Below are 24,098 nucleotides of genomic sequence, written 5' to 3'. Positions count from 1 at the left end.
TTATAAGTGGTATATGCCCTCCTTACGCTCTAGAATGTAATATGCTTTTGTAATTGTCGTTTAGAAGTGAAACAGAAAGTTGTTGTATGAACGTTAGGGAAAATATAAGTAGGTAAATACAAAGTGGGGTCTAGTGCCTGCCTTCAAATTCTGTCAAGTTTTAATATAGTTCTAGTAGTTGATTTCCAAACTTTAAAAATAAGTGAACCATTTAATTTCCATTTTAACGAGCGCGGATAGGCTGTAAGACACACGTGATTGAAATTAGTAAAACGACATTTCCCAGAACTCAAATCGGAGTATTTACAACGAGTAGAACGTCTTTCTCCGCAATTTGTGATCGGTATCTGAAATACACGAAATGACAATAACATTTTTTGGGAAATCGCAACTAGGAAATTAAATTGTGAAAGCGCAGCTGGGTTCAATCATATCGAAGCGATTCTCCTTTCGGTTCGCACTGCGACATTGAACTTGTAGTTTTTTCATCTGCTTTACGCCACATACGCTAACCTCTAGAGCTTCAGCTAAACGACGTGGTTTACAGTTCTTCAGGGGTCCGAATGGAAAGGTGCATTTTAGACTGGGTAATGGTATGACCGTCATCGGTGGGACACTTTCAGTGAGGGCAGGAATAGGTAATTATTTATTTACCATATTTTGGGACCAACAGCCACGTGCTACAGTATATAAGCTCAATCTTTCTGTACTGGCGGATATCAGGAATCATCTGTAAATGAAAAGGCTGTTACAACAATTGTAAGAATGTGGCATATTAAATCTAACTTGAAAAATAAACAGAAAATCATTTGAAGAATTTTAAGGTGTCTGAATCGAACAATTAATATATTTTTAAAATGAGAAGCATGGCAACTTGTCTTGTGGGGAATGCAGAATATGTCATCGTATTGTAATTAGTACTACATTTATTTAATTTCACAAAACATACAGTAGCAGCTAAATCGTTTGCAATGTACGACCTTTGAACCACTTGTGTTTTGTGAGGCTTGCATGATAATGGGTCTCTGCACTTGCAGTGCAGCTCTTTTTAGCTCTTTGGCCTACGGTGAAAGTATTTTCTCACTTAAGAATTAGTATTCGGAAGTTTTATAGTTTTATTTGATTTTATTATTAGACGTATTTAATGTAGCCTACATCCAAAGGTTAATATTGAGTTTTTACTTTGGTGGACTTTGGAAGCCTGCGATCGCCACGTACAAAAATGTTTAAATGCACAGACCATAATTGTTTCTACACTACTTATTAATGGTCCGATAATGTTGTTGTATAATTTAACTTACAGTGAGATCTGTTAAAAAGGCTCTGTTAAGATAAAAAAGAGTATAGCTTTTAATAGAAATATTCTATAAACATTAACTGCAAGAACTTTGCAAAGGTTTAATAAGGAAATATTTTTTAAAGCAGCTATGCTGATATTTAATGAAACACTTTACATAGGTAAATTCATTAAACATTAACATTTATCTTCAGCAGGTGATGTACTATGAAAGTTTCAGACTAGAAGCATGTGTCTACCATTGCAAGCAACACAAGTATGCTTTGCAGCAAGCTACAGTTAGTGTCTTGAAGGACTCTGTGCTATTCATGCATAAACGTCTGTTCACTGGTCTCTAAGTTCTCTATGCCACACATTGTCCTCCTAGCTCATCCCAGTGCAGACATCAAGTGACAGTCCACTGACTTACTCCATCCTCCAACATTCCAGTGGCTTGAAGGCATTGCTCTCTTGTTAAGAATGATATACTGGTTCTTTTCTGTGTTTTTCTTTTTTGATTTTTCCGTTGACATTTACCAAGTGAAATGACCTCATCATCGGTGGCTAATCATTTCTCTTACGAGTGAGCTAAGGTAGTGCTTACACATCACTCATACTGACTTGAGTGTTTCACGGTTCTGAATAATCTGTTAATCAAAAGGACATCAAAATCATTTCGTGAGGATTAAAAAGAAATGATAAGAAAATGTTTTTGGAATGGAATTGTTAATGAGAAGTTATGCTTTGGAAACCTTGGTTTAATCACTTGGCTGAGTGGACCACCATGCATACTGTGGAGTTAACCAAGGGGCAGCCACAAAGGTAGACTGGGGATCGAGCAGTGATGCAGTAAAACCAAAACATGAAAGAGAGGGTCATCTAGTGGTTTCAGGGCCTTTCAGGTAGTGACTTTGTGGAGTCATTAGAGTAGCGGAGGTAAAGGGGATCTAGCTTGCCGTAAGTCCTCCCAGATGTTTGTTATAAGCTCCATTTTATCAATATCCAAAGTCTGAATATTTTTATTTCTGAACCTGTTTATCAAATGCTTATTAAATGGCAATGAAGTGATGGAGTGGTTGTTCAGTGTTTAGTCATGTGCTCTACTGTTCCATTCATTTGCAGTGGAACAGCTCATGCATTGCAAGGACATTTGAATGATGAAAGGTTTTTATTAAAATAAGAATTACAGCCATTGTTTATCCTAATAGCCTATGTATGAAAGCACAAACATGCATATTATTTAAAGCCTGTTGAAGTTTTATTTGACGTAGTATTAATTTACACAACTCATGTTCTGTTGGATGATATTTATTAGTTGAATTTCTATAGCTCTTCTCATCTCAAAGGACTCCAATGTACTTTACATATAAAGGGACCCACATCATCCAAGACTGAAGTGGTGGCAACAAACACTTGGGTAAGGCATTGATGCCTGTGTGTGGGCGACCCCACTATACTATATAGTTCTGTATGGGTGAAGAACTGAGAAATTACTTCTCCAGTTGAATTAGAGGTGAAATTTAGGGAGGACAGATTGTGCAAGACCAGCGTGGAATTGAGATAGGACACTGGAATTAACAACTGTTGCCTTATTAAGAGTGCACTGGTATCTGACTAAGTAGTCAGGACCTCATTTTAACATCTCATTTAAGGATCAAATATTTTCACATATAATGGAATACATCAGTAGGAATGAATAGGGATTTAGTGGAATGTGCCTTTTCATATCTACCCCCTGCAATAAACATAATAATCCTCCAATCTCTGTTAGTGCTCTGTAAGCTTTGAAGAGATTTTGTGCTATTGACTTGAAAAAACCTTGCCAGTGTTTAACAGACTGCTGTATTGTGTAGAAATGTGTAACTGGGTTCCCAGTACACTTATGGAAATTAAATTTTGTAATTAAAAGAACCATTACTACTGATAAAATACACATATCATATTGGTTACACCGACATTGTTAATTCATACCCTGTTTCGAAACATTAATTTGTCCTTCATAAAATATTTCAGTCACACTGTGAAGATAATGTAGACAGTTATGACAGTCATCTGCCATTGATATTATTGAAGATATTTCACAATGAACACTTATTTTTTAAATTGCATAATGAAATTTGGAATGAAAGTTGAAATGTTGCTTTTGGTTATTGAATAATAACTTTTGAAGGTCTAGTATGGTTTAGCATTAAGAAAACAGATCTTTGCATCTAACTTTACATATTATGAAGTATAATCAGTAGGTAGTACAATATACAGAGATATGTAATTGAGGATTAGTCTTAATATATGCATGAAAAAACAAACCACTGATGTCTCAATACTGCAGAACACTGGTATGGTGCCTCTGGATTGTGGAAAGGTAAGTTGGTCATGACAGAAAGGGCTTACAGTAAGTCCTGAATGCCAGCGGAGCTGAGAAATCAAAGTGTTCTGAGGCTGTGTAGTAGATGTGAAATTGTATTTTGAACCAATGTTTGACATTGACCTAAAATAATAAGTGGAATGCCTGCCTAATTTTTGTTTTGTTCTCTTAACAGGTAACATCTCAAAAAGCAGTATTGTCTGCTGACATCATCACACAGGTAAAAAATGACCAAAGGTCAACACCTTCGTCCTAGAGACCATTTCGTATTTTTTGCATAATATAGCACTTTAACCACAGGTTAGTCAGTACAGAATGTTAGTTTCTTTGATTGCTGGATACAGCATTGTCTTATCCTGCTCTTTAAGTAATTGTTAATGTTGCTGTTGTATGGGGTTTAAATTTTGAAAACGTAAGTTTTATGTCATTTACTTTTAAAAAGCAGCAGAGAAGAACTGACTTTCTTATACTTTTAGAGGGATTGAAACAAGAACATAGGTATTTTAGAAGACAGAGGTTCTTTTGAAAAGAGCTCTAATCCCTGTTAAAAAATCATTTTATGCCAAAAGTCAGATTTGTATTTCTGTCGGTGAGGGTGTTGTGTGTGTATAACAACACTGTATTCCACTGTCCATTTTACTTTCTTCTACATTGCAGAACTGTTCATCAGTCAAAATGACCTAAAACATCAGACGAAAGGAAAGAAAGCATTGGAGATACTTGGCTGCAGCTGACGCAATGGCAGATGTTGAAGAGCAGAATGGGGACCCTCCTTCAGCGCGGGTTAAGGAGCCTCGTATCTGGAACTGGTCGGTCGTCTTCCTGTGTTTCTATGGTTTCATGTCTATGTTAAAACCAGGAGAGCCCTTCATCACCCCCCTTCTCCTGAGTGAAGAGAAGAATTTCACCAAACAGCAGGTAAGGGGGAATTATTTTCTTTTACTGTTTTTTTTTCAGTGGAACTGAAAAAGGGACACAGGGCTTCCATTCCATTTGAGCTTTGTTACTCCATTGTACCAACAATTTTCTGAATCCCGCACATTAAATATGGCTTCTGGGTTTTGCACAGGTGTTGAGATATGCAGTAAATACAAGACCTGCAAGACCTCTAGTGAGGAACAATTTCCTTCCTCCTGTGTTGTGTGGATACTGTAAGTGATTGTCCAAATGAAAATGCATTCCAAAACTTGATTTTGTATTTGCTTTCTTTACCATTAAATAAAATTAAATGAAAATGGTAGTTTTTAGGAATTCTGGTGGTTTCAGAAACAATTATTTTGTTTCAATAAAATAATTATTCATTTTAACATTAGCCATAGTTTAGGAAATTTGAATAAATGCCATGTCTATACCTAAAGAAACTTTAAACTTTCAGTCTCTTACATTATTTCCTTTAGTGTATTTGAACCACCAAACAATGCTAAAAAAACAATCAGCTGTAATAGTTTTATACAAGAAAAAATGGCTTTTAATTTTTCTTAGACTGTATTAGGGCTGGGTGATATGGCCAAAACCATCACGATAAAAATGTTCATATCGGCCAATATCGATAATTATCACGATAAATGTCAAATCTTTATTTCTTTCAAGTTTAAAGGCAGATTTTTTCTCCTGAGTGAAAGGTGAAGAATCCAGACAGTTAATTGGTAAATTAAACAACTCTTTATTTTAAGAACACAACAAACACTTGCCAAACAGCAGAAACATTAAACAAATCTGAGGTAAAGAGTATTCAAGTCTTTTTTATGTCAAAATATGCATGGGTGAAATTTACAAAATAAATACCTTAATAGAAAAATTATGTACTGCAGTGTGATAAAACACACATAGAAGATGGCTCAGACAGACTGCAAAGTTTAAAGTGCTCTGTTTTATGTCTGATGGTAAAAAGCCAAAATATCTCCAAATTAACGAAGCTGAATGACCTTTTCTGTCGATGATGTCATCGTCCTTTCGAGCTGGTCGTTGGCAGCACTACATTTGCTTAGGTGTCGCTCATTTCTCCGCTCTAACTACAATCTCGTCAGCCACCACCGTGTGGGTAAACAACACCACGTTAGCTGCCCGGTCTGCAACATGCATGCGCACTCGCGCAGTATTTTGTGCGCATGTGCATATCATGCACAAAGCATAAACATATATATCAAACATTTATCGAACTTTTATTAAAATTATATCGAGGAAAATTATATCGCGATAATTATCGTTATTGAATTATCGCCCAGCACTAGACTGTATCGTAAAAGCAGAACTGGAGTGTTCATTTCTTCCACCAACTGAATGCATTATTTTCTGGGACCTTAAGTATGCTTTTCTTGTATAGCCTAGCCTGATCTGTGTATGGTCCCATCCAGTAGTTTATAAGGCTACTCGTCTGAAATTAAATTACCGGTTTGATTTACAGCTGTGAGAAAAAGTTTATGAACCCTTAGGAATGATATGTTATGCTGTATATTAAGGTTGACAACATTTTGACCAACCCTGTATTTAAAATAGCAGGGGGTTTATTTGTTTAAGCAAATTTAGTTGTGAATAAAATTAACATCTCTAAAAGACAGACAGAAATGAAACAGACCTACTGTAGCATAATAAAGAAATTGCCATCAATTTGCCATAAATAACTACTTAATAACTACTTAAGAACAGCTTTTATAATACTGCAGCTTTAATAATACTGTGTCAGCTGGAGGACTGTATGCTCATAGAATGGGGTGAAAGTTCAGTTTCCTCCTGACTAGGGTAATATTGTTGTAACCATCTTAGCTGTAATTTATTTCTTTTTCACCATCACCATGAGCTTAACAGCACCTTTGCCCTTTCCCTCGTGATTGTAGTTTTGAAAGTATTTAGAGTCTTGTTATACCTGTATCTAAACCTCAGGGAACTGAAGTCTTGTCTTGTGTAACATTCACAGATTATCAGACATTTTATTCCCTAGTAAACAGATTTAGTCTTTGGTTGTACCTGGTGATAAACTGTGATCTGCAAATTCAGAAAAATATATATATTTGAGGGATAGATTAAAAAAGGTGTCTCCTTGACTTTTGAATAAAACCTAGTTGTTATACCATAGAATTAGGGTGAACATACCATATATATACCAATAGTTGTACAACACATGATTCTCTAATTTATTATTCAAGACATCAGAAGAGTTAAAGGAATAGTTAAGTTTATTTTGTGTGTTTTGGCGCATTTCTTAAAAAGGTTTCCAATAAGAAAGTTCAGAAGTCACATGTGATATGGGTCCTGTGGTAACTGGAAGTTGGGTAAAACTCGCAAGTGATCAGAGCTTTACAGTATGTGCCTTTGAAATAATTGTGTAGTGAGATTATAGTAGAAGACAATAGGTTGATTCCTAAAGTTGTCCTGTGTTTTCTCATGCAATCACACCACTAAAAAAAACAGGACACTTCCCTTATACAAACCTCAGTGGATCTTACACCTTAGTGGGGCTGTATTGTAGCATCTGTACCTAGTACTTCTTCCATGTGATCACTCAGGCTTTTCCTCCTGGGTTAAGTGGTCATGGATCCTTCTTGCCAGTTGGTATGGATGCTGGGTTCTAGTCACAGCTGTTCAATGTACCCAGACTGCATCTTTTGCAGTGCCTTTTCCATCTCTTTGTTTTACTGTGCCATTGCTGCAGTGTGTTTGAAACCTGTGTGCCTGTCAAAGCAAGTCAAATAGGCTTACATTTCTTACCATTTATATTGCCATTCATTGTGTCAATATACTGAAAAACAGAATGTGAACTGTTATATTTTTTACAGAAATTCTATATTTTGTTGCATTTTCTTAAGAATCAATTGATAAATACCTTAATCAGTCGATACGTCTCACCAGTTAAACCCAATTATCATGTCAGATATTTGTTGGATAAAAACAGGAAAAAATCCTTTGCTGTTGAAGATCATTGTTGGTCTATTCATAATATTTGGTAAGTTTTACACGTCAAAAGACTTGAGTGATATCTTATATCTGCTTTTGGTCTATGTGGTCTAAGTATCAAATGTAGAAGGTTTTATCTCATTACATTTTAGTATATACTGAGCTTTAGAAGAAAAATTAACACCCTCCACTGCGTTTTGTTTAAAATCTTTATTGACTGGTATGTCTGCAATGACAGCTTTGGCTCTAAGTTATTCAGACTACGGAAGGCAATGGTAAATTTAAATATTTAGTTTAATTTTTGCATTGTGTGTTTTATTGCTGTCAATGATGTGAGCTTCCAGTGCCAAAACAGCAGCCAGAAGACATGAATTCTTTGTCGATATTTCCTGCTGCGTTCTAGTTCTGTTGCTTGGTAAGAGCTGTTTAAAAGAATGCAGTGACCTAGATTTGAAGCCAGATATTAAGTATAAAACAACCTTTTACAGCACCTGTTGGATGTTCTATCCAGGATTATTACAACAGAATTCAACATCATTTGCAATTATTGAAGGAATAATTTTAAAGGGAGTTAATTTAAGATACCTTAAACCCATTCAGTGTCCTTTCGATATATATTGTATTCAGTGGTTTATAAAAGTAGTAGAGATTGTCTTACAAAATGCCTTACAGCTACATTTAGTATATTGCTTGGTGGGATATTACAATAATAAACACTTTTAAAAAATTGTGCTTCACCTTTATTCACTTCTTTGCCTTCATAATAGCAGATAACACCCTGTCACATGCAGTTAATGTAAAAAAAAAAAGGCAAACTAAAATTAACTAAGTTCTGATTCTTAGAAGTAACTTTTTTAAATGATCTTGTATTTGCACACACATTAAAGCAAAGGCAACATTTCCCTTAAATATGAAGGTGCCGTTAAATGATGTAGTAAGCAGTGGTTAAAACATCCAGCTAAATATGCTATAGAAATCACAGAGTGATAAAGCTTCACATGTATTTGAATGAATGAATTTAAGCTTTCATTACTCTAGTCATTTAATATCTTAATAGCTTCAGGAGAATCCTTGTGAATGTTGAATTCATGAACCTTGTAGTTTATGTATTCATGAACCTTGAATTAATGCTCTTTTATATTGCTCTTGCCATTGCAGTCCCAGTCCCACTGTTTCCTTGTGAATAGTCAAAGCATGCTGTCATGGTCTATCTCATTATGTCCTCTTTGTGTTGTACTACAGGTGACCAATGAGATCACTCCAGTCCTCTCCTATGCCTACATGGTAGTCCTGGTGCCAGTGTTCTTGCTGACAGACTATCTGCGCTACAAGCCAGTCCTTATTCTGCAGAGCCTCAGTTACATCTCCATCTGGCTCATCTTGCTGTTCGGCACAACTCTGCTTGAGATGCAGTTCATGGAGTTCTTCTACGGCATCACCATGGCAGCACGGGTGGCCTATTCCTCCTATATTTTCTCCCTTGTTACACCTGCCTTCTATCAGAAAGTGGCCAGCTACTCACGGTCTTCTGTACTCATGGGAGTGTTCACCAGCTCAGTTCTGGGCCAGCTCTGTTTCTCATTGGGTGGTGTCACGTACTCCTCTCTCAGCAAGATCTCCCTGGGCTTTGTTACTTTCAGCTTTGGCCTTTCCATTTGCTTGCCATGGCCCAAACGTAGCCTGTTTTTTAACAGGGCTAAACAAGAGGAGGCAGCTTCCACTGAGTTGGACAAGATTAATCCAGATAGCCCCTCGCCCACCCAAGCTCAGCCATTGTCAGCCTGGAGGAACTCTGTATTTTTCCAGATGCTGAAGGAACTCTTGAACTTGGTAAAGTTACCCCAGCTGAGGCTCTGGAGCCTCTGGTGGATCTTCAACTCAGCAGGTTATTATCTGATGGTGTACTATGTACATATTTTGTGGAATGAAGTCTACCCACCTGATGAAAACAGACGAGTGTATAATGGTGGAGTGGATGCAGCTTCTACTCTTCTTGGTAAGTGAAAGTGAAGTGTTTTGGGAACATTAAGATCATTTGTATTGTCAGAGACATTAAGTATAAATATGACATCTCAGCATTCATCTCAAAATATAATATCTCACAGTTGTATGTTTAACACAACTGTACATCTGATTAAACAGTGTTTTTGTACCTAACGTTGGTAAGATACAATCATAAAGTATCAAAATTTCAAGTTTCGATAGTTTAGACTTACAAGAATACATATACTTGTATGACGTGTAAATAAATCGTTATATGCAACAATTAGAATATCACTTACCGTGTAGTAAGGCAAAGGTTAATTGAACAAAATCTTGAATGGTCAAATCAACGAGTATACATTCACATTTTATGGTGCTATAATGTTGTGTACCTTAACAAAAGTGTTTCAAAATGAATTGATACTCAAAACGTTGCCAATAATGCATTGTGAGAGCAAGAAGAGGAGTGCCAACATGAACACCTTTCATTATTCTTACATAACGCTATTCATTATTCTTAAATTGCACATACAGTCGTCATGCTTTTCATTCAGTTCAGCCAGTCCCAGTGCAGAAAGTCGAAATGAATACAAAACAACTGTATACAAAAAACAGCAAAAACAGTGTAGGTCTTCTGTGTACATTATTGTCATTTCCTAGCATTCAGCTCTTTAAGAGGCACGGTAAGACTTTTCAAGAAACAAAAGCATGCTTTTAACAATCTTACCATTTGATTAAGTGCTGTTGAAAGCTTATTTTCTTAAAGCTGTTAAACTGGCAGTGTAAGGTTTGGCTTTCATCCATAATCACAAAGCCTTATTCCTGGTAGGTGTTGCAGCAATGTCGCAGAAAATATCCCAGAAGCCGAAAGCACACACACACACATTCAATTTATAGAGCTGCGATTTGATTTATTTAATTAAGTCATTTGGTACAGTCTCACTTAGTTGACTTACAAAAGAGACAACAGTTGTTGTGCAACTCAGACAGGTGTAACTGAGCAATGGTAGCATACCAGGAGGATAGGGCAACTGCCTGTTGAAGGGTGTTGAACTAAAGGAACACTTTCCTTTATTATTAAAACGCAAACTTGTGCCCTATTGTTATGTACTGTATAAAGTCGGTTTATTTACCTTTCCCCACACTGACATGGTAACTTCCATCCAACCATTCATTTTCTAGCCACTTTGTCCAATTCAGGGTTGCAGGGGAGCTGGAACCCTATCCAAAAAAGCAACAGCCACAAGGCAGGATACAACTTGGTCAGAACGCTAGGGCTTAAAACTGACGCGCTCTTTTTGTTCTTGTTATCAAAATGTAGTTATAGTTATACATGACTGAAATCTTCAGAAGACTAATTTTACCGTTGAAAATGTACATATGCTAGTGATTTGAAACTAGTAAGCAGCATGAGTTTTGAAACCTGGGATTATTTTGTTCTGAAGCAGATTCTTCAGAATCATGTTAAATCTTTTCTTTTGCAGTGCATTCATTTTTCATCTTACTCCAGCTGCTGTTGTGAGGGGTGTTGATTTCATTTTTCCATGTTGATAGCTATTTTGTGAAATTGTATTGCTTTGAACTGGATCAAATGATAAGATAACAAAACTGGTTTATTGACAAATTCATTTTCTTATTACATATTTTTTATATTATTTTTAAAATGTTACCTTCAGTTTTCACTGTTTTATGTTAGCATGTTTTCTTTGGCAGGGGCTATAGCATCATTCATCGCTGGCTTTGTGAAAATCCGCTGGTCCCTGTGGTCTGAGCTTGTGATTGGCATTATAACTGGCATTCAGGCTGCCTTGCTGTTGTTAATGACCACCACATCAGAAATCTGGGTGTGCTACGTGGCATATGCCCTCTTCAGAAGTTTCTACCAGTTCCTTGTTCCTATTGCAATGTGAGTGTTTTCAACACATTTGAATTAGATTAGAATTTACTGTTAATAATACAAAATATATTAGTCCTTTTCTATTTGCAGTATTTTATAATACATGTGCAGTAATCTAATTGAATTTATCTTTTTAGATAAATAATGTATCTAATTATTTCTGTTATCAATTCATTATCCTGTTTAGAGTGGTTCTATCAGAGCATCAGGAGGTTTTTGATACTGACACAATACCTTCCAGCAACATACTGTATTCCAGGCATTTTACAGATCTCTCATGACTTCTAATAAGACAATGCCATTGATTTCCTCACATTTATCTTGAAAGTCACATTTCTTTCGTTGTTTAATCATGTGGTCCTCATGTGCTGTGATGTCACTTCTGTATTTTACACTGTCGATTATTTCTGATTTCTGCAGGTTGTGATGGGTCTCCAGCTTCATATTGATTTCTTTACTTAGCTTTGTTCAAGTTACTGTAGATATGATACTTCTGTGTACAATTTATTTGTATGTGGCACTTACTTTATACAGATTAACTTGGCTTCAGTAAAGGCATTGGAAAATAAAAAATGACATACTATATAACAAACTCAAGACAGAACATTGTTGAGAGTGCAGAAGTAACTAATGAAAAATATTCCCTATTGACAGATGTTGAAGGCAGAGTTAAGTACAGTAGATTGAATTGCGTATAGGCACTGTACATACTAATGAAAGTTATACTTAACAACAGCCTTAGAATTTGGGCAAGCATTTTGGTTACTGTTTAACATGAGACTCTACAAGTTAAATATAAACATTTAGATTTGATTTGGAACAGCAGTAAGACTTGGGGGGTTGTTTGGCATGTACAACATTTTTCGCAATCCTAGAATCAATTATCTCTTTGACGCCAACTAAAAATATGGAACGTAAAAGCACTAAATTGTGACCTTCAAAGAACAGAAAAATAAGCATGCTTTATTTAAACGTATCAAAAGTGTCTTGATACCACATTTTCTCTTAACTCTTTAGTTTTCAGATTGCTTCCTCCCTCACAAAAGAACTGTGTGCCTTGGTTTTTGGAGTCAATACTTTCCTAGCCACCATTTTGAAAACTATCATCACAATCATTGTTGCAGACAAGAGAGGACTGGGGCTAGCTGTTCACCCTCAGGTACTGTAGGACTACTTCAGTTTGTCTTATGAAACCTAGGAATGTATGAGCTATAATTAACTGAGTGTTAAATAAATTTTTAATAAAATGTTTTCAAAGGGATTGTCATTAAAGGTTGGCTTGTTACAAACAACTGCATTGCCCGTCATGTTTGCCTGTAGATCTTCTACCTGTTGCTTGTTGATACAGGATTTGTGATTTAGCAAACAAAATTTTAAATGTTGATCTTGGGTTTTTTAAATGAAACTACAATAGTCTGCTGTGCTGAAAATTTGACAGAACACTACATTCCAGGCCTAAGTATTTTAAATGTTGTGTAACTTTGAACTGTTGTGTAAGAGCTCTGAAAGATAAGGTTCCAGCTGAACTTTACCATATCTCCAAAAAGTCACTGCCCGATTATATTTTGTGCATTACTGTGTTTAGTTATTGTTTTTGTGGGTTACTGAATTCCAGCTCTACTAAAATTATGCACTAGTCAAATTATTACTGTATAACTGTCTACTGAATGTTTAAGGAAATCTTACAAGATATATACCAAGTGTGTTTAAAAGTAATTGATTTCTGTGGAAAACTGATAATCTTGGCTCATTTTGGAATTTAAAAGACAGCAGTGTTCATGTATCTATTTTTTTGTAAACAAATGTTGCTTTTATTGCAGTTTTTCGTTTACTTTGGCTACTTCACACTGCTGACAGTTTCCTACTTTGGAAGTGCTGCCTATGTCATCATAAAGCACTTTCGCAAGACGAGAGCGGAGGGCACTGCAGAGGATAATGGAGCTACAGAGCCATGCAGTCCTGAGACGGACATTTCTGAAGACGCCAAACTGGCCAATGGCGGTAGTGTCAAGACCTGAGTAGCAGTTTTTTTTTTAAGGTTAGCAGCGAGGTCAAAACAACATAAGAGAGAAGCTCTATGCTTGTTTGGTGAAATTTTGATGGTTATGATTTGTAACCATCTTTCTCATCAACTGTCATCAATCAAATACTAGAACATTGACAAACGAATTTGGTTCCACAGAGCTGTTGGACACAAAAAGGAAAAATATGTTAATTGCTAGGTTATTTTAGAATTAAGATTCTATTCTGTTTGTTTTTTTTAGTTTGGACTCCCAAACACCTTTTATTTTTTTTAAAAATCACTGTTTCTAAAAACATTATATACTTTTTACTGTCATAAGATTCTAGATGCTTTTTATGTTCTATGAATCTATGTTTTAGATTCTAGATGTTTTTATGCAATGGAACATTAGAAGGAATACAAAGTTTCAGTGGTAAATTAAAAATAAGCCATGTTAATTCAAAGACTATTCATTTAATCTTGCTAAGTCAATGTGTTCTAACTGCTCAAAGTTTAAAGTAATTTTACTGATTACTGATTACTGCTCTATAAATCAATTAAAAAATTAATTGTGGAAAAAGTACAGTTAATGTACAGTGAAAGTGTAAGCATGAGTTTGTAATAATCCTTTAAACATAAATGACCTTTTACAGTAGTGGCCTCCCCATTTGAAAATTAAAATGTTACAATGTAACAGATATTATTTGTTATTTAAGCCTTTTGAGGACCAGTATATTTGAAGATAATTCTTTGGAGATTGAGTGAACAGTTTAGATGACAAGAGTGACTCTTAATAAATGTTTCTTTATTAAGTAAATGCTTAATGTTTTTTGTGCAGTCAGTGGGTTTATGAAGCAGATTTCTCAAGTTTTAGGTCTTAGGTTTCCCTCTTGTGGTTGCATGCAGTTATAACAGCCCATTATCAAATCTTTCTACCCGATCAAATGTTTATTTTGGGTTCAAGGAAGAACATTGGAATATAACAAAATAAGCAAGAGTATTGCAACACATTTTCCGATCCGTTATTAATTCTTTTTGATGGTAGTGCTCACATGTTGATTTAACTTTTAAAAAACATCTTCAGGTTTATTGTGTTATTTAGCATGATTGAAATTGGTATTTAATATTCATTACTACTATATATATAAAGTATTACAATATTTGAATATGATGTAGAGACTTCTTCAGGTGTGGGAAAGACAGGGTAGATGGCAAAAATTAAATAGCACAGGAGAACAAAAGCTGGAAAAGTGGAGGAGGAGGGGTGGAGAAAGGTGTGAAGTCAAAACCTGCATGAGAATACAGAAGATTACACAAAAATAAGTCAGTCATTCAGAGAAGGGGGAAGGTGTGAAACTAGTTTCGTGTCTGTTGTCTTTCTGCCGTGGCAGTTGAGAAACCCTTCTTTGAGAACAGAGACAGAAAGATCAGTGTGATCTTGGCTGTCTGAGGTGAAATGAGAAACTATGGGAGAAATCTTTAATCTTCACAGCCCTAACATGTTCTCTGAAGCTCTCCTACTCTCCTTCCAGTTTCCCCATCGTACAGAAGATAGCTGGGCATTTTGTGCAAGAGATACAGTAAACTAAACAAGGTTGCTAGAGATACAGGATGTCGTCTGGGTGATCCGGCACTGACCTGAGAGGCCCTGAATGAGCGTGTGGTTAAGATATGTATCTGCAGGTGATCCAGGGGAAGGTGTCTGGTAGGGATGATTGCTGAGTGCAGTTGAGCGAGCTGTGAACAAGAAGTTTACGTAGATTGGGTGTTCAGCGACAAAAGAGATTGGTCGGTTGGAAAAAAGGGTATTGATGGAGGGATCACCCTGTAAAATGGAGTAGTTGTTAATGATGGTCCTGGGGATAGAAAGTGTGTTAGGGTGGTAGGGAAGCACCAAGGGAATGCGGTTGTAAGACCAGGAGTTCCCGATTGAGTTGATGATCCAAGGGCTGTTTGTGCCCAGGTGAGAGCCCTATATCGGTAACCTGGGTGGGGTATCCTCTGTTGATAAAGTAGAGCTGACATAGATACTGTAGATACTTTAATGATCCCGTGAGGGAAATTGCAGTGCAACAGCAGCTTAACACAGTCAACACAGCACAGTGTAACGAAAGATACAATAATAATACAACACATACAATACAATCAGTACAGTCAGTGAGAAGTGCACTAAGAAGAGTTACTCACAGTCCAGAACATACAAAGAACAAACCAGATGATTGAGGAACTGTGAAAAGGGGAGAGAGTTTTTGGTGTGAGTGGGGTGAAAAGAGCTATACAGAAGATAGATGGATAAGAGTAAGTGAATTGATGCAGGAAGTGCTCTAGCTGGTCATTAGAGCATGTTCAGTAGCAGCACCGACGCAGTCATCGATGCGTCACTTGTAGAGGTCAGGGACAAAGCCAGTATAGGAAGCAAAGAAGCATTCTTCTACCCAGCCGACCAAAATATTGTTATAGCTAGGTCCCATCCTGGTGCACATGGCGACTCCACTAACCTGCTGATAAAAAAGGTTATTAAATGAGAATGCATTGAGTGTGAGAACCAATTCTGCAAGATGCACTAGAGTTTGGGTGGATGGATCAAGCACTCTGCGTTTGTCTAGCATGCGCTTAAGGGCTTTAAGACCGTCATTGTGGGGAATGACGGTGTAGAGAGACGTGATATCCATGGTAAAAGTGTAGCATTCTGGACCCTGAAACCAGGGAGGTTATGGTTATGGAGGGTATGGTTAGTATCCTTGATATATGAAGGAAGCATTTCAACCAAAGGTCTCATAAGGCTGTCGAGAAAAGCAGAGATGAGTGTGGTCGGACAATTGCATGCTCAGACAATGGGTCGTCCAGGGGTGTCGGGTTTGTGGACTCTGGGAAGGAGGTAGAATTGGGATACCTGGGGATGTTTGGTGATGAGATGGTTCGCCTCTTGTGGCAGCTCCTGGTTGCTGATAAGAAGAGAGATAGTGGATACCACTTCCTTCTGGTAGTCAGTGGTAGGATCCTGTTGGAGAGGACAGTAGGCAGAAGTATCGGTTAATTGGAGGCTTCCTTAATGTACAGCTCTTTTTGCCACACCACAACAGTAAGGCATGTGCAATTTCTGGTTTAACATTTAAAGGTTTTTTTTTTAAACTTTGAATATACTACTATTTGGATAGTAAATAGTAAAAAATAAGACTTAGAAACTGATGGACAGTAAAACCTTGGTATTTCTCGAGAGATAGGTAGATTGTGGGTTTCCCGAATGGTGAATTTGCAGTTATGGAATTTAAAACCTTATGGAGAAAATAAGGTATGATTCCATGGCTCACCAAGTAAAAATTTGGTCTTTTTACAATCATGTACCTACTTCACAACAGGAAATATATACCATATCGCTCTAATATTAGTATTATCACAATAAATTAATTTTCTAGAAATAAGGTGGAAATTAGAACAGCATTGGTCTTCCAGCATGGACTTGGTCATTCATAGCTTCTGGGAACCTTCAGAGAAAACCTTCCTCACAAGGATTAAAGCAGTAATTCATCTTGTGAAGGTATCTTGTGATACCAGGCTAGTGTTTTAGATGAGCTCCATATTCAATAGCAGAGAAACTAAACCTAAGTGAAATCACAGTTATTGCTTCCTTATATGCAACAGAGCAGTTGAGTGATTATAGAAAATGCCTCTTACTATAGCTAGTTTTTTTATATTACCTGGTGGTTTTCAGATCTTCATTGTCACTATGCAAATTAATATTAAGTTTGAAGAACATGTTTAGGGTTATTGCTGTGCAAGATTTGCATTATTCAAGTACATTACCTGATTATAAAGTCCGGTCTTTCCTTCTCAGATTCCCCAAAGTGCCTTTTTAAAGTGTATATCATTTTAGAAGCTGGCTGTTATCCAGTAATTCATGGAGTTTACAGTATATGGAGAGTCTACTCTATAATGAATAATTTACTTATTGTATAGGAAAAGTTGTAGTTTGATTAAACTGAATTCTGACAAGTTCCACCTATACAGTACATCGCAGATTATTGTTGTTTTGTTTTCCACTGGATGCATTTGATGATGTCACATATTATAAAGGAGGTGACAATGGTCTTGCTGAAGATACTGTACGTCGACTTGAGACTAAACAAAGGAACTTCGGAAAGAGTTTTCAGATGCTCAAAGAGGAAAAAAAGAGGATATATTATTTTCCTCGAAACAATGTATTACTAAAGGAGAACGATGACATTTCCCCTTCCACAACAAAACTGGAGAACCTATTGTAAACTGTTTTGCAGTAGTATAAAAGAAAGAAAAACAATATTTGTTCTGAAGCTCACATCTTTCTTTCTATAGGAATGACAGATTTTTTTAATGCTAAACTCAAAAGAAATGCTACCTCTTTGTCTTTGCTACGTTACCTTTTAATTTTCACATATTTTATTCATGTAGAGTTACATGGATTGGTGTTGACACCCTGTATTTAAAGCAAGGTTGTCCATTAATTTATGTATTTTGTCAACAGGATTGTCAGGGACATCCAATTAGTTTATGAATGCTCATTTGGCCTTTACAAATAGTTAAGATGTAGAACAAATTCTAGACGGAGGGCACCTGTATACTGTATGTCAAAAACTGTATATTGTCGGCCAGGGGAATCCAGTCATGGTCTTGGAGGGCCAATGGCTGCATGAATCTTTCCACATCTTAATAACCTGCATTGACATTATAGGCTTAACACATCCAACTTAACTTGTGTCAGCTCTTCAGACACTGATGATTGAAAGAATCCTACAAAACCTGCAGCCACATCAAACCTTCAGGATCAGAATTGGAAACCGGCAGGCTTTAAACACCTAATGTACAGTACTGTATTTTTAGGGGTAGTTCATTTTGACTTAACCACACTGCGCTGATGCTAACCTTTAGTTTGTGTGCGCATCCTAATCCCAAAGATGGATAAATAAAGCATGCAACAAACCATAGCTTGCCTTTTTGTCGTCTTTCACAGAACTATACAGTGTATTTTGGATAAATCAGCAATAATAACAAGAATAATGAAAGACAAAATGAATTTATTCAGTGCCTCAGGGAAATTGCACAGCACATATAGGTTACGAAACAAGTCCACAGGTTATAATTGGTTCTGACTTGGTATATTATCAGTAGCACTACAACAGTCAGTCTTAGTCAAGGAAAGAAAAAAATAAAAGGGAATAACACAAAATGTCTTCAAAAATACACAGTTTTTTTATTCTTCACAGCAGTGGCTAAAATGAACATAGCACCGAGTTAAAACTGCTTAAAAATGCTGTTGAAAAACAAAAATTAAAAAGCATGTTTGAAGATCTGTAACAGTAGCTAGATCTCCCTTCCATCAAATGCTGGACAAGCTCAGAATGTGCTTCTAGAATTCAGTTACCAAAGATTGAATATGTTAATAATTGATGCAGGTGCAAATGAATGATTAAAAAATTTGAATTTCAGTTGTGGTCCAGGGTCTACTAGGATGCACTATATACTCTTGCTGTAAAAGTACATACACTATACTAACATATGAAATCTTAAACATGAGATATTAACACTTAGATCTTAACATATCTACTCTCTAATACATAATTACACCATTTTTGTCAAAATATTTTTTGTACAAAAATCCTTTTGGGTAATACAGACATTTTAAGTACAGCCATAATACAAATTCTCCTTAGTCTCTGCTCAAATCTTCTAATGCACATTCACTATTAAACATTTCCATGACCTAATACATTTGTTTTCGTTTTTCAAGCTCTGGTAAAAAAACACACATCAATGACAGAATGTTCAAAAGATATTCTAAAAGGTGTCTTAAAATTAGGCATTGCCTTATTATAGAAAAACAATATCCAATTTCTCTGTTTTTCAATATTTCAGTTTCGAAATAAATATTTTCCTCTTTCTAAAAATACTCTGAAGGGATTTCAAACCCTTGATGTCCCATAGTCACTGCATGGAAAAAACAAGGAAAATGGTGTTATACAAAAAATATATATAGCTACAGATGGTTAAATATTCCAAATAAAAACGTTTTGTTTAAAAAAGGAACAACAACAGCAACAACATAATAAACATTCCATATACAAAACTGAAACTGTTACACATGAACATTGCCAAAGTTAGCTTTTTCTTCCCTCCCTTGGTTTATTCTCCTCAGAAGTTCAGTATGTGCCAATGCCCGAAGAAGATCGAACACTTTTTTTTTATTAGACCCATCTCTTTGGCATTACAGAGGGGAGGAGAAGACAACTGCTCAGTGAGGCAAGTGTGACAGACCCACTGGGTGGGAGCCTGTGCTTTGCCAGCTGTATAAAGCTTGGCAAGGGAAGCAGTGATTTTATTTTTTGGACTGTGTGATGTAGCTGTTCTCAATGCACAGGACTATGAAGGAGTTGGAGCAGCTCTGGGGTCTCTGCTGAAGGAGCTGCCCAGACTCCAACGAGGAGGCGAAGCCAGTCACCGCACGATCCTCTGTCCTCCACGTCTCACAGTAATTGTCCGTTAGCCGATGGCCCTTGCTGTTTGAGCCATGCCAGACCATCTTTTGGGGCCTTGAAGTGACACAGAAAAAGGAGGTCAGTGCTGTTGGGCTCTGGGTTTTAACAGAATGTCCATAAGCATTTACACTGAAAGCATGACACATGGGGAATTTAGTGCCACAAGGCCCAAATGATAATTTGTGAGCTATGAAGTGTTCTGTCATCCAAGTTGCACACATGCTTGTTTAACAGACAGTAAAGTAGAAATCAACCTTCCTAAACAGCCAGAAATGGTTAAAGAAAACAGGTTCTTTAATGTTGACATACCACTTTAAAAGTGTACTTATTACCAAATTACAGAGTGTCTGAAATAGCTAGGAACATCTTACTCCCAAACAGGACTCTGTAATCCCATGCTATTCCCACTACAATGTTATTAATTAACTCAGTAGTTAGGTCAGTTTCTCATAAATATGAAATAGAGACAATCAGAGGTTTGTGTGGCATCATTTTCCTAGGGAATACAGCCTAACAGGAAGGCTCACTTTCGCAAGGCTGAAGATGGGGTGGCAGGAGGGGTGTGAAAAGCACAGAGGAAGTACAGGAGATATACAGTATATACTGTACACATAGGAGAGCAGAAGGGGGCAAGATTAGGATCTCACCCCCCAAATTACTGTTTATCATCTTCAATTAAACAGTATAATAAAAAAGTATGAAATATGAAAAATGCTACAAAATCAGGAGTATCACTTTTGTTATCAGGCTAATCCAACTGCTCTGTAAAATTTCCAAATAAAAATTCAAAAATGAAAAAGGGAATTGCCATCTAAAAATAGCCATAAGCATACTCAAATGACAACAAGTTGGTTTGATACAGTATAACTCACCAATGACTGTCTCTGAGAATATCTCTGCCATCGAAGGAGTAGATTGGTGCATTGGGTTTCATCTGCCCATCTGACCCACTGAACAAGGACTCCCAGCTATCAAACATCACTTGATCCTGGAGAGGAGAAAGACCACACTAGCTATAAGCATTAAGATAGAAAAGGATAGCAAGAGCATTATGGAGCCAAAAGATTTCTAAACTTATTACTAGAATTAATAGATTAATGTTTGTCAGTATGATTTCTAGTTTACTACATACAGTATCTTAGAATATTCAACATTTTTAAATTCCAGCACCATGGTCTATTAAAGTAGCAAAACAATTTTCATCTGCTTTTGGAAGGGCTCTTATTTTAATATGACAGTGCTCTCTACTGATTCTACTTACAATTGATTCTGGCTTGCAAAAGTATTCAGAACCTTGCAAAGTTGTCATATTTCAAAGCTTTCAGTCATGACATGCTGAAGGAACAATTATTGGGTTATATACAGTACACGACTTGCACACTTTCAAATAAAAAATAGACTAAAAGTAATGATTATATAAGTATTAAAATCATTTCAGGGGTTTTAGGAGCACAGAATTATCTTAATGAGCCACACAATTAGTTGTGTGCCACAACAGTTGTTCTATTTTCTTTTTTATTTCACACTAAATATATCTGTCTATATGATACTCCTTGGTTAAACTGTGAATTCCAAGCAAAGATTCAACCATGAGGACTTAAGAACTTTCAAAGCAAGTCAAGGATAAAGTCAGATTGAGCAACAGATGTCAATGGCTGAGATGTAAGAAACTATGCATCAGTCAACAATATCCATAACCATTTACAAAACAGGTCTGTTTGGGATGGTGTGAAGAAGGAAGCCATAACAAAAAATATTTTAATTATTTCAAAAGGTGCTGTAGTCAGATGAGACCGAACTGTACCCTTTTGGTCTAAATGCCAAGCTTTACTTTTGGCACAGCCCTGACAAGCACAATTCCCAGTTCAGACCCTTCCCACAATCCTCAAGTTTGTTACGATTGAAGGGAAAAGGGATGGAGAAAATACAGGCAAATACTGGAGAAAAATAACTCAGCCTGCTTAAGTCTTAAAACTGGGACAAAACTCCATCTTGCAGCAGCACAATGATCCAGTGCTACACTGGTGTGACTTAAGAAGAAGAATGTGAATGTTCTTGAGTTGCCCAGTCACATTCCTGACTTGAATTGAGACTCTGTGAGCAGACTTGAAAACAGCTGCAAATAAGTGATTACCAAGCAACATGAGAGAGCTTAAGTAAATCTGTCAATAAGAATGGACAAAAAATGCACCTAGCTGGTATGCAATGTTAGTACTCACCCAAAATGACCTGGGATTGTTATTAGTACCAAAGGTACTTCCACAAGATATTGAGGTCACAGGTCTGAATACTTGATGCAATCATAAGAGTTCATTTTTTTCTTTAGTTTTTTATATTTACTGTAACTTATCATAAATAAGTCCTTATGTTTGTGGATTCAGGTTTTGATTAAAATATTTCTCGAAATGTGACACTATACAAAGGATCTGAATACGATTGCTATGCACTGTGTGTATATATATATACTGTAGCTACAATGTCAGACAGAACGTTGAAAAATCTTTATATAAACCTGTTCTAGTACAGCCTGCAGAATGTGCTCCTCCAATAATACAGAAGGAAGTAATCTATAGGGATTTTTTCTCTCCAGAGATGGGGCACTGTTTAAACTTGAAACTTCGCAAGATTGACCTGCAAGCACAAACTGTTTTTAACAGTTTAACAATAAAGAAATCAGTGCTTCCTTTTTCTGTGGGTTTGCTTGTGAACTGCACTAATACTGTTTCGGATCTGAAGCAAAGGTCAAAGTCAAGTTCAAAGTCATAAAATATTCTGATAAAATATTTTGGGGGAAGCACTTATCCAATGAAGTACAAAGCACTTCAAAATTTCAAACAAATACGGTGTGCCTTAAACCTGAACACGGTCACAGAAAGGCTGAAGTTCCCACCCTGAGGTTGACAATGGGGAGAGTGTTCCTGTCTGCACGCCGCACTATGCTGTAAAGATCCTGCAGTTTGGAAGAGAGGAAGGCCCGGAATGTGCCACTCAGCCCCACAGCGCGGGCCTGCTGGAAGCACAGGAAGTCTGCTCCTCGGATGCCACGCATGTTGCCAACTTGTGGAGAGTTGAGGGCGATCAGATGGAGCTAGAAGAGAAAAGGAGTAGATTACTACAGCTGAGTCAACACTGACATCTCCATTATATAAAAAAGGCTTCAACATATTGCTTCAAATCAATACCACTGATTGAGGGAGAATTTGATCTAGAAACTATTTCTGCATTTAATAATGAATTCGCTCAGAAAGGCCCCATTCATTGAGTCACAGCCCCGCAGGCTTTTCAGGTAAGGCAAAATCCTAAATCATTTTAATTCTAGGAAATAAAAACAATAAGCCTAGGACACAAAGGCAGCTTAGACCAGTTACAACACTGACTCCGTTGAGTCTATGATAAATCAGGGACAGCAAAGTCAGTCTGCATTCAACTTCTTTACTCTCTACTGTATGGCTGTCCAAGAATGGAAATTGTCCATAAAAAAATCTAGCTTTTATTTAATTTGGGTATCCTCAGTGCTGTTCATAGGACAAATGATCATAATTGATAGCACTATTACCTGTAAAATACACAATAAGTATTAAAGCAAGGAACAGATAAATTCATTCCACACATCTTTTGTAAAACCATGATACTGCAGCAGACACTCACTGCAGGTCCAGAGGAGTGGGTGTGGAGATTGGAAGGAGCGTTCTCAGGTTGGCTGGGTCTATGTGGAGATGAGATGGGGTACCGGGTGTCTGGCTGTAATGGGTATCTATTTTCTGGAACAACAGGTGTCCTCCTTGATGGCTCTCGCTCGGGAGGGCTGGGGAAGTGTATATAGGTCTGGTCAGGTTGGCGTGGTGGAGGGTGCACAATAGGGATGTCTACAGGAGGGTTGACCTGGGAAAAGCGCTCAGCTCCATTGTCCACAGAACGATCTTGGGACCAGTGGACAACAGGAGGTTGGACAGCAGCCACCTCATTGTCCTGCTGAAAGAAGAAAGAGAAACATAAGTAACCATACACATGAATCAAGCACCTAACAAGATTTACATTGTTTAAAACCACAGCTCATCACTCTATGATTTGTGCTTTACTGACACCATGATCAAACAGATGTCAACATCCACTTCAATTTTTATTTGGTATGTACACATTCCAGGCAGGTCTTGTTTTTCATTCCCAATGTCTCT

The 24,098-nt window shown here is 36.9% G+C and overlaps 2 protein-coding genes across 7 annotated transcripts in view; one reads left to right on the top strand and one right to left on the bottom strand.

Annotated features, from left to right (window-relative positions):
* The first annotated feature begins 356 nt into the window (after positions 1-356).
* slc19a1 (solute carrier family 19 member 1) lies at positions 357-13,702 on the top strand. Of its 3 annotated transcripts, XM_069197155.1 has the most exons (8): positions 357-638; positions 2,606-2,693; positions 3,817-3,861; positions 4,299-4,559; positions 8,775-9,528; positions 11,229-11,421; positions 12,430-12,571; positions 13,233-13,702. In XM_069197155.1, the coding sequence occupies exons 4-8, from the start codon at positions 4,380-4,382 to the stop codon at positions 13,428-13,430; spliced, it is 1,467 nt and encodes a 488-aa protein (XP_069053256.1). In that variant the 5' UTR covers positions 357-638; positions 2,606-2,693; positions 3,817-3,861; positions 4,299-4,379; the 3' UTR covers positions 13,431-13,702. The 3 variants fall into 3 exon arrangements, with proteins under 3 accessions (XP_069053256.1, XP_069053255.1, XP_015214626.2); XM_069197154.1 differs by lacking the exon at positions 2,606-2,693; XM_015359140.2 differs by lacking the exons at positions 357-638; positions 2,606-2,693; positions 3,817-3,861 and adding an exon at positions 3,944-4,053.
* Positions 13,703-18,448: 4,746 nt separating this feature from the next.
* col18a1b (collagen type XVIII alpha 1 chain b) overlaps positions 18,449-24,098 on the bottom strand; it is a 142,596-nt gene continuing 136,946 nt past the window's right edge. For 3 of the 4 annotated variants that reach the window (XM_069197153.1, XM_069197149.1, XM_069197151.1), the window contains 4 exons: positions 23,572-23,895; positions 22,814-23,011; positions 20,796-20,911; positions 18,449-19,977 (listed from right to left, as the gene is read on the bottom strand). In XM_069197153.1, coding sequence (XP_069053254.1) covers positions 19,764-19,977; positions 20,796-20,911; positions 22,814-23,011; positions 23,572-23,895 — 852 coding nt within the window. In that variant the 3' untranslated portion in view covers positions 18,449-19,763. The remainder of the gene's footprint in view (positions 19,978-20,795; positions 20,912-22,813; positions 23,012-23,571; positions 23,896-24,098) is intronic. The other variant, XM_069197150.1, reaches the window with a different exon arrangement.

The sequence above is a fragment of the Lepisosteus oculatus genome, chromosome 12, assembly GCF_040954835.1.
Source record: "Lepisosteus oculatus isolate fLepOcu1 chromosome 12, fLepOcu1.hap2, whole genome shotgun sequence".
Lineage (NCBI taxonomy): Eukaryota > Metazoa > Chordata > Actinopteri > Semionotiformes > Lepisosteidae > Lepisosteus > Lepisosteus oculatus.
The sequence above is the reverse complement of the archived record's forward strand: the minus strand, read 5'-3'. Positions and strand labels throughout refer to the sequence as shown.

Bases quoted from the DNA above. Each gene is read 5' to 3' on its own strand.
- slc19a1 (XM_069197154.1), top strand. From the start codon at position 4,380: ATGGCAGATGTTGAAGAGCAGAATGGGGACCCTCCTTCAGCGCGGGTT. The intron at 4,560-8,774 runs GTAAGGGGGAAT...GTTGTACTACAG, and splicing joins AGAATTTCACCAAACAGCAG to GTGACCAATGAGATCACTCC. The intron at 12,572-13,232 runs GTACTGTAGGAC...CTTTTATTGCAG, and splicing joins GGCTAGCTGTTCACCCTCAG to TTTTTCGTTTACTTTGGCTA.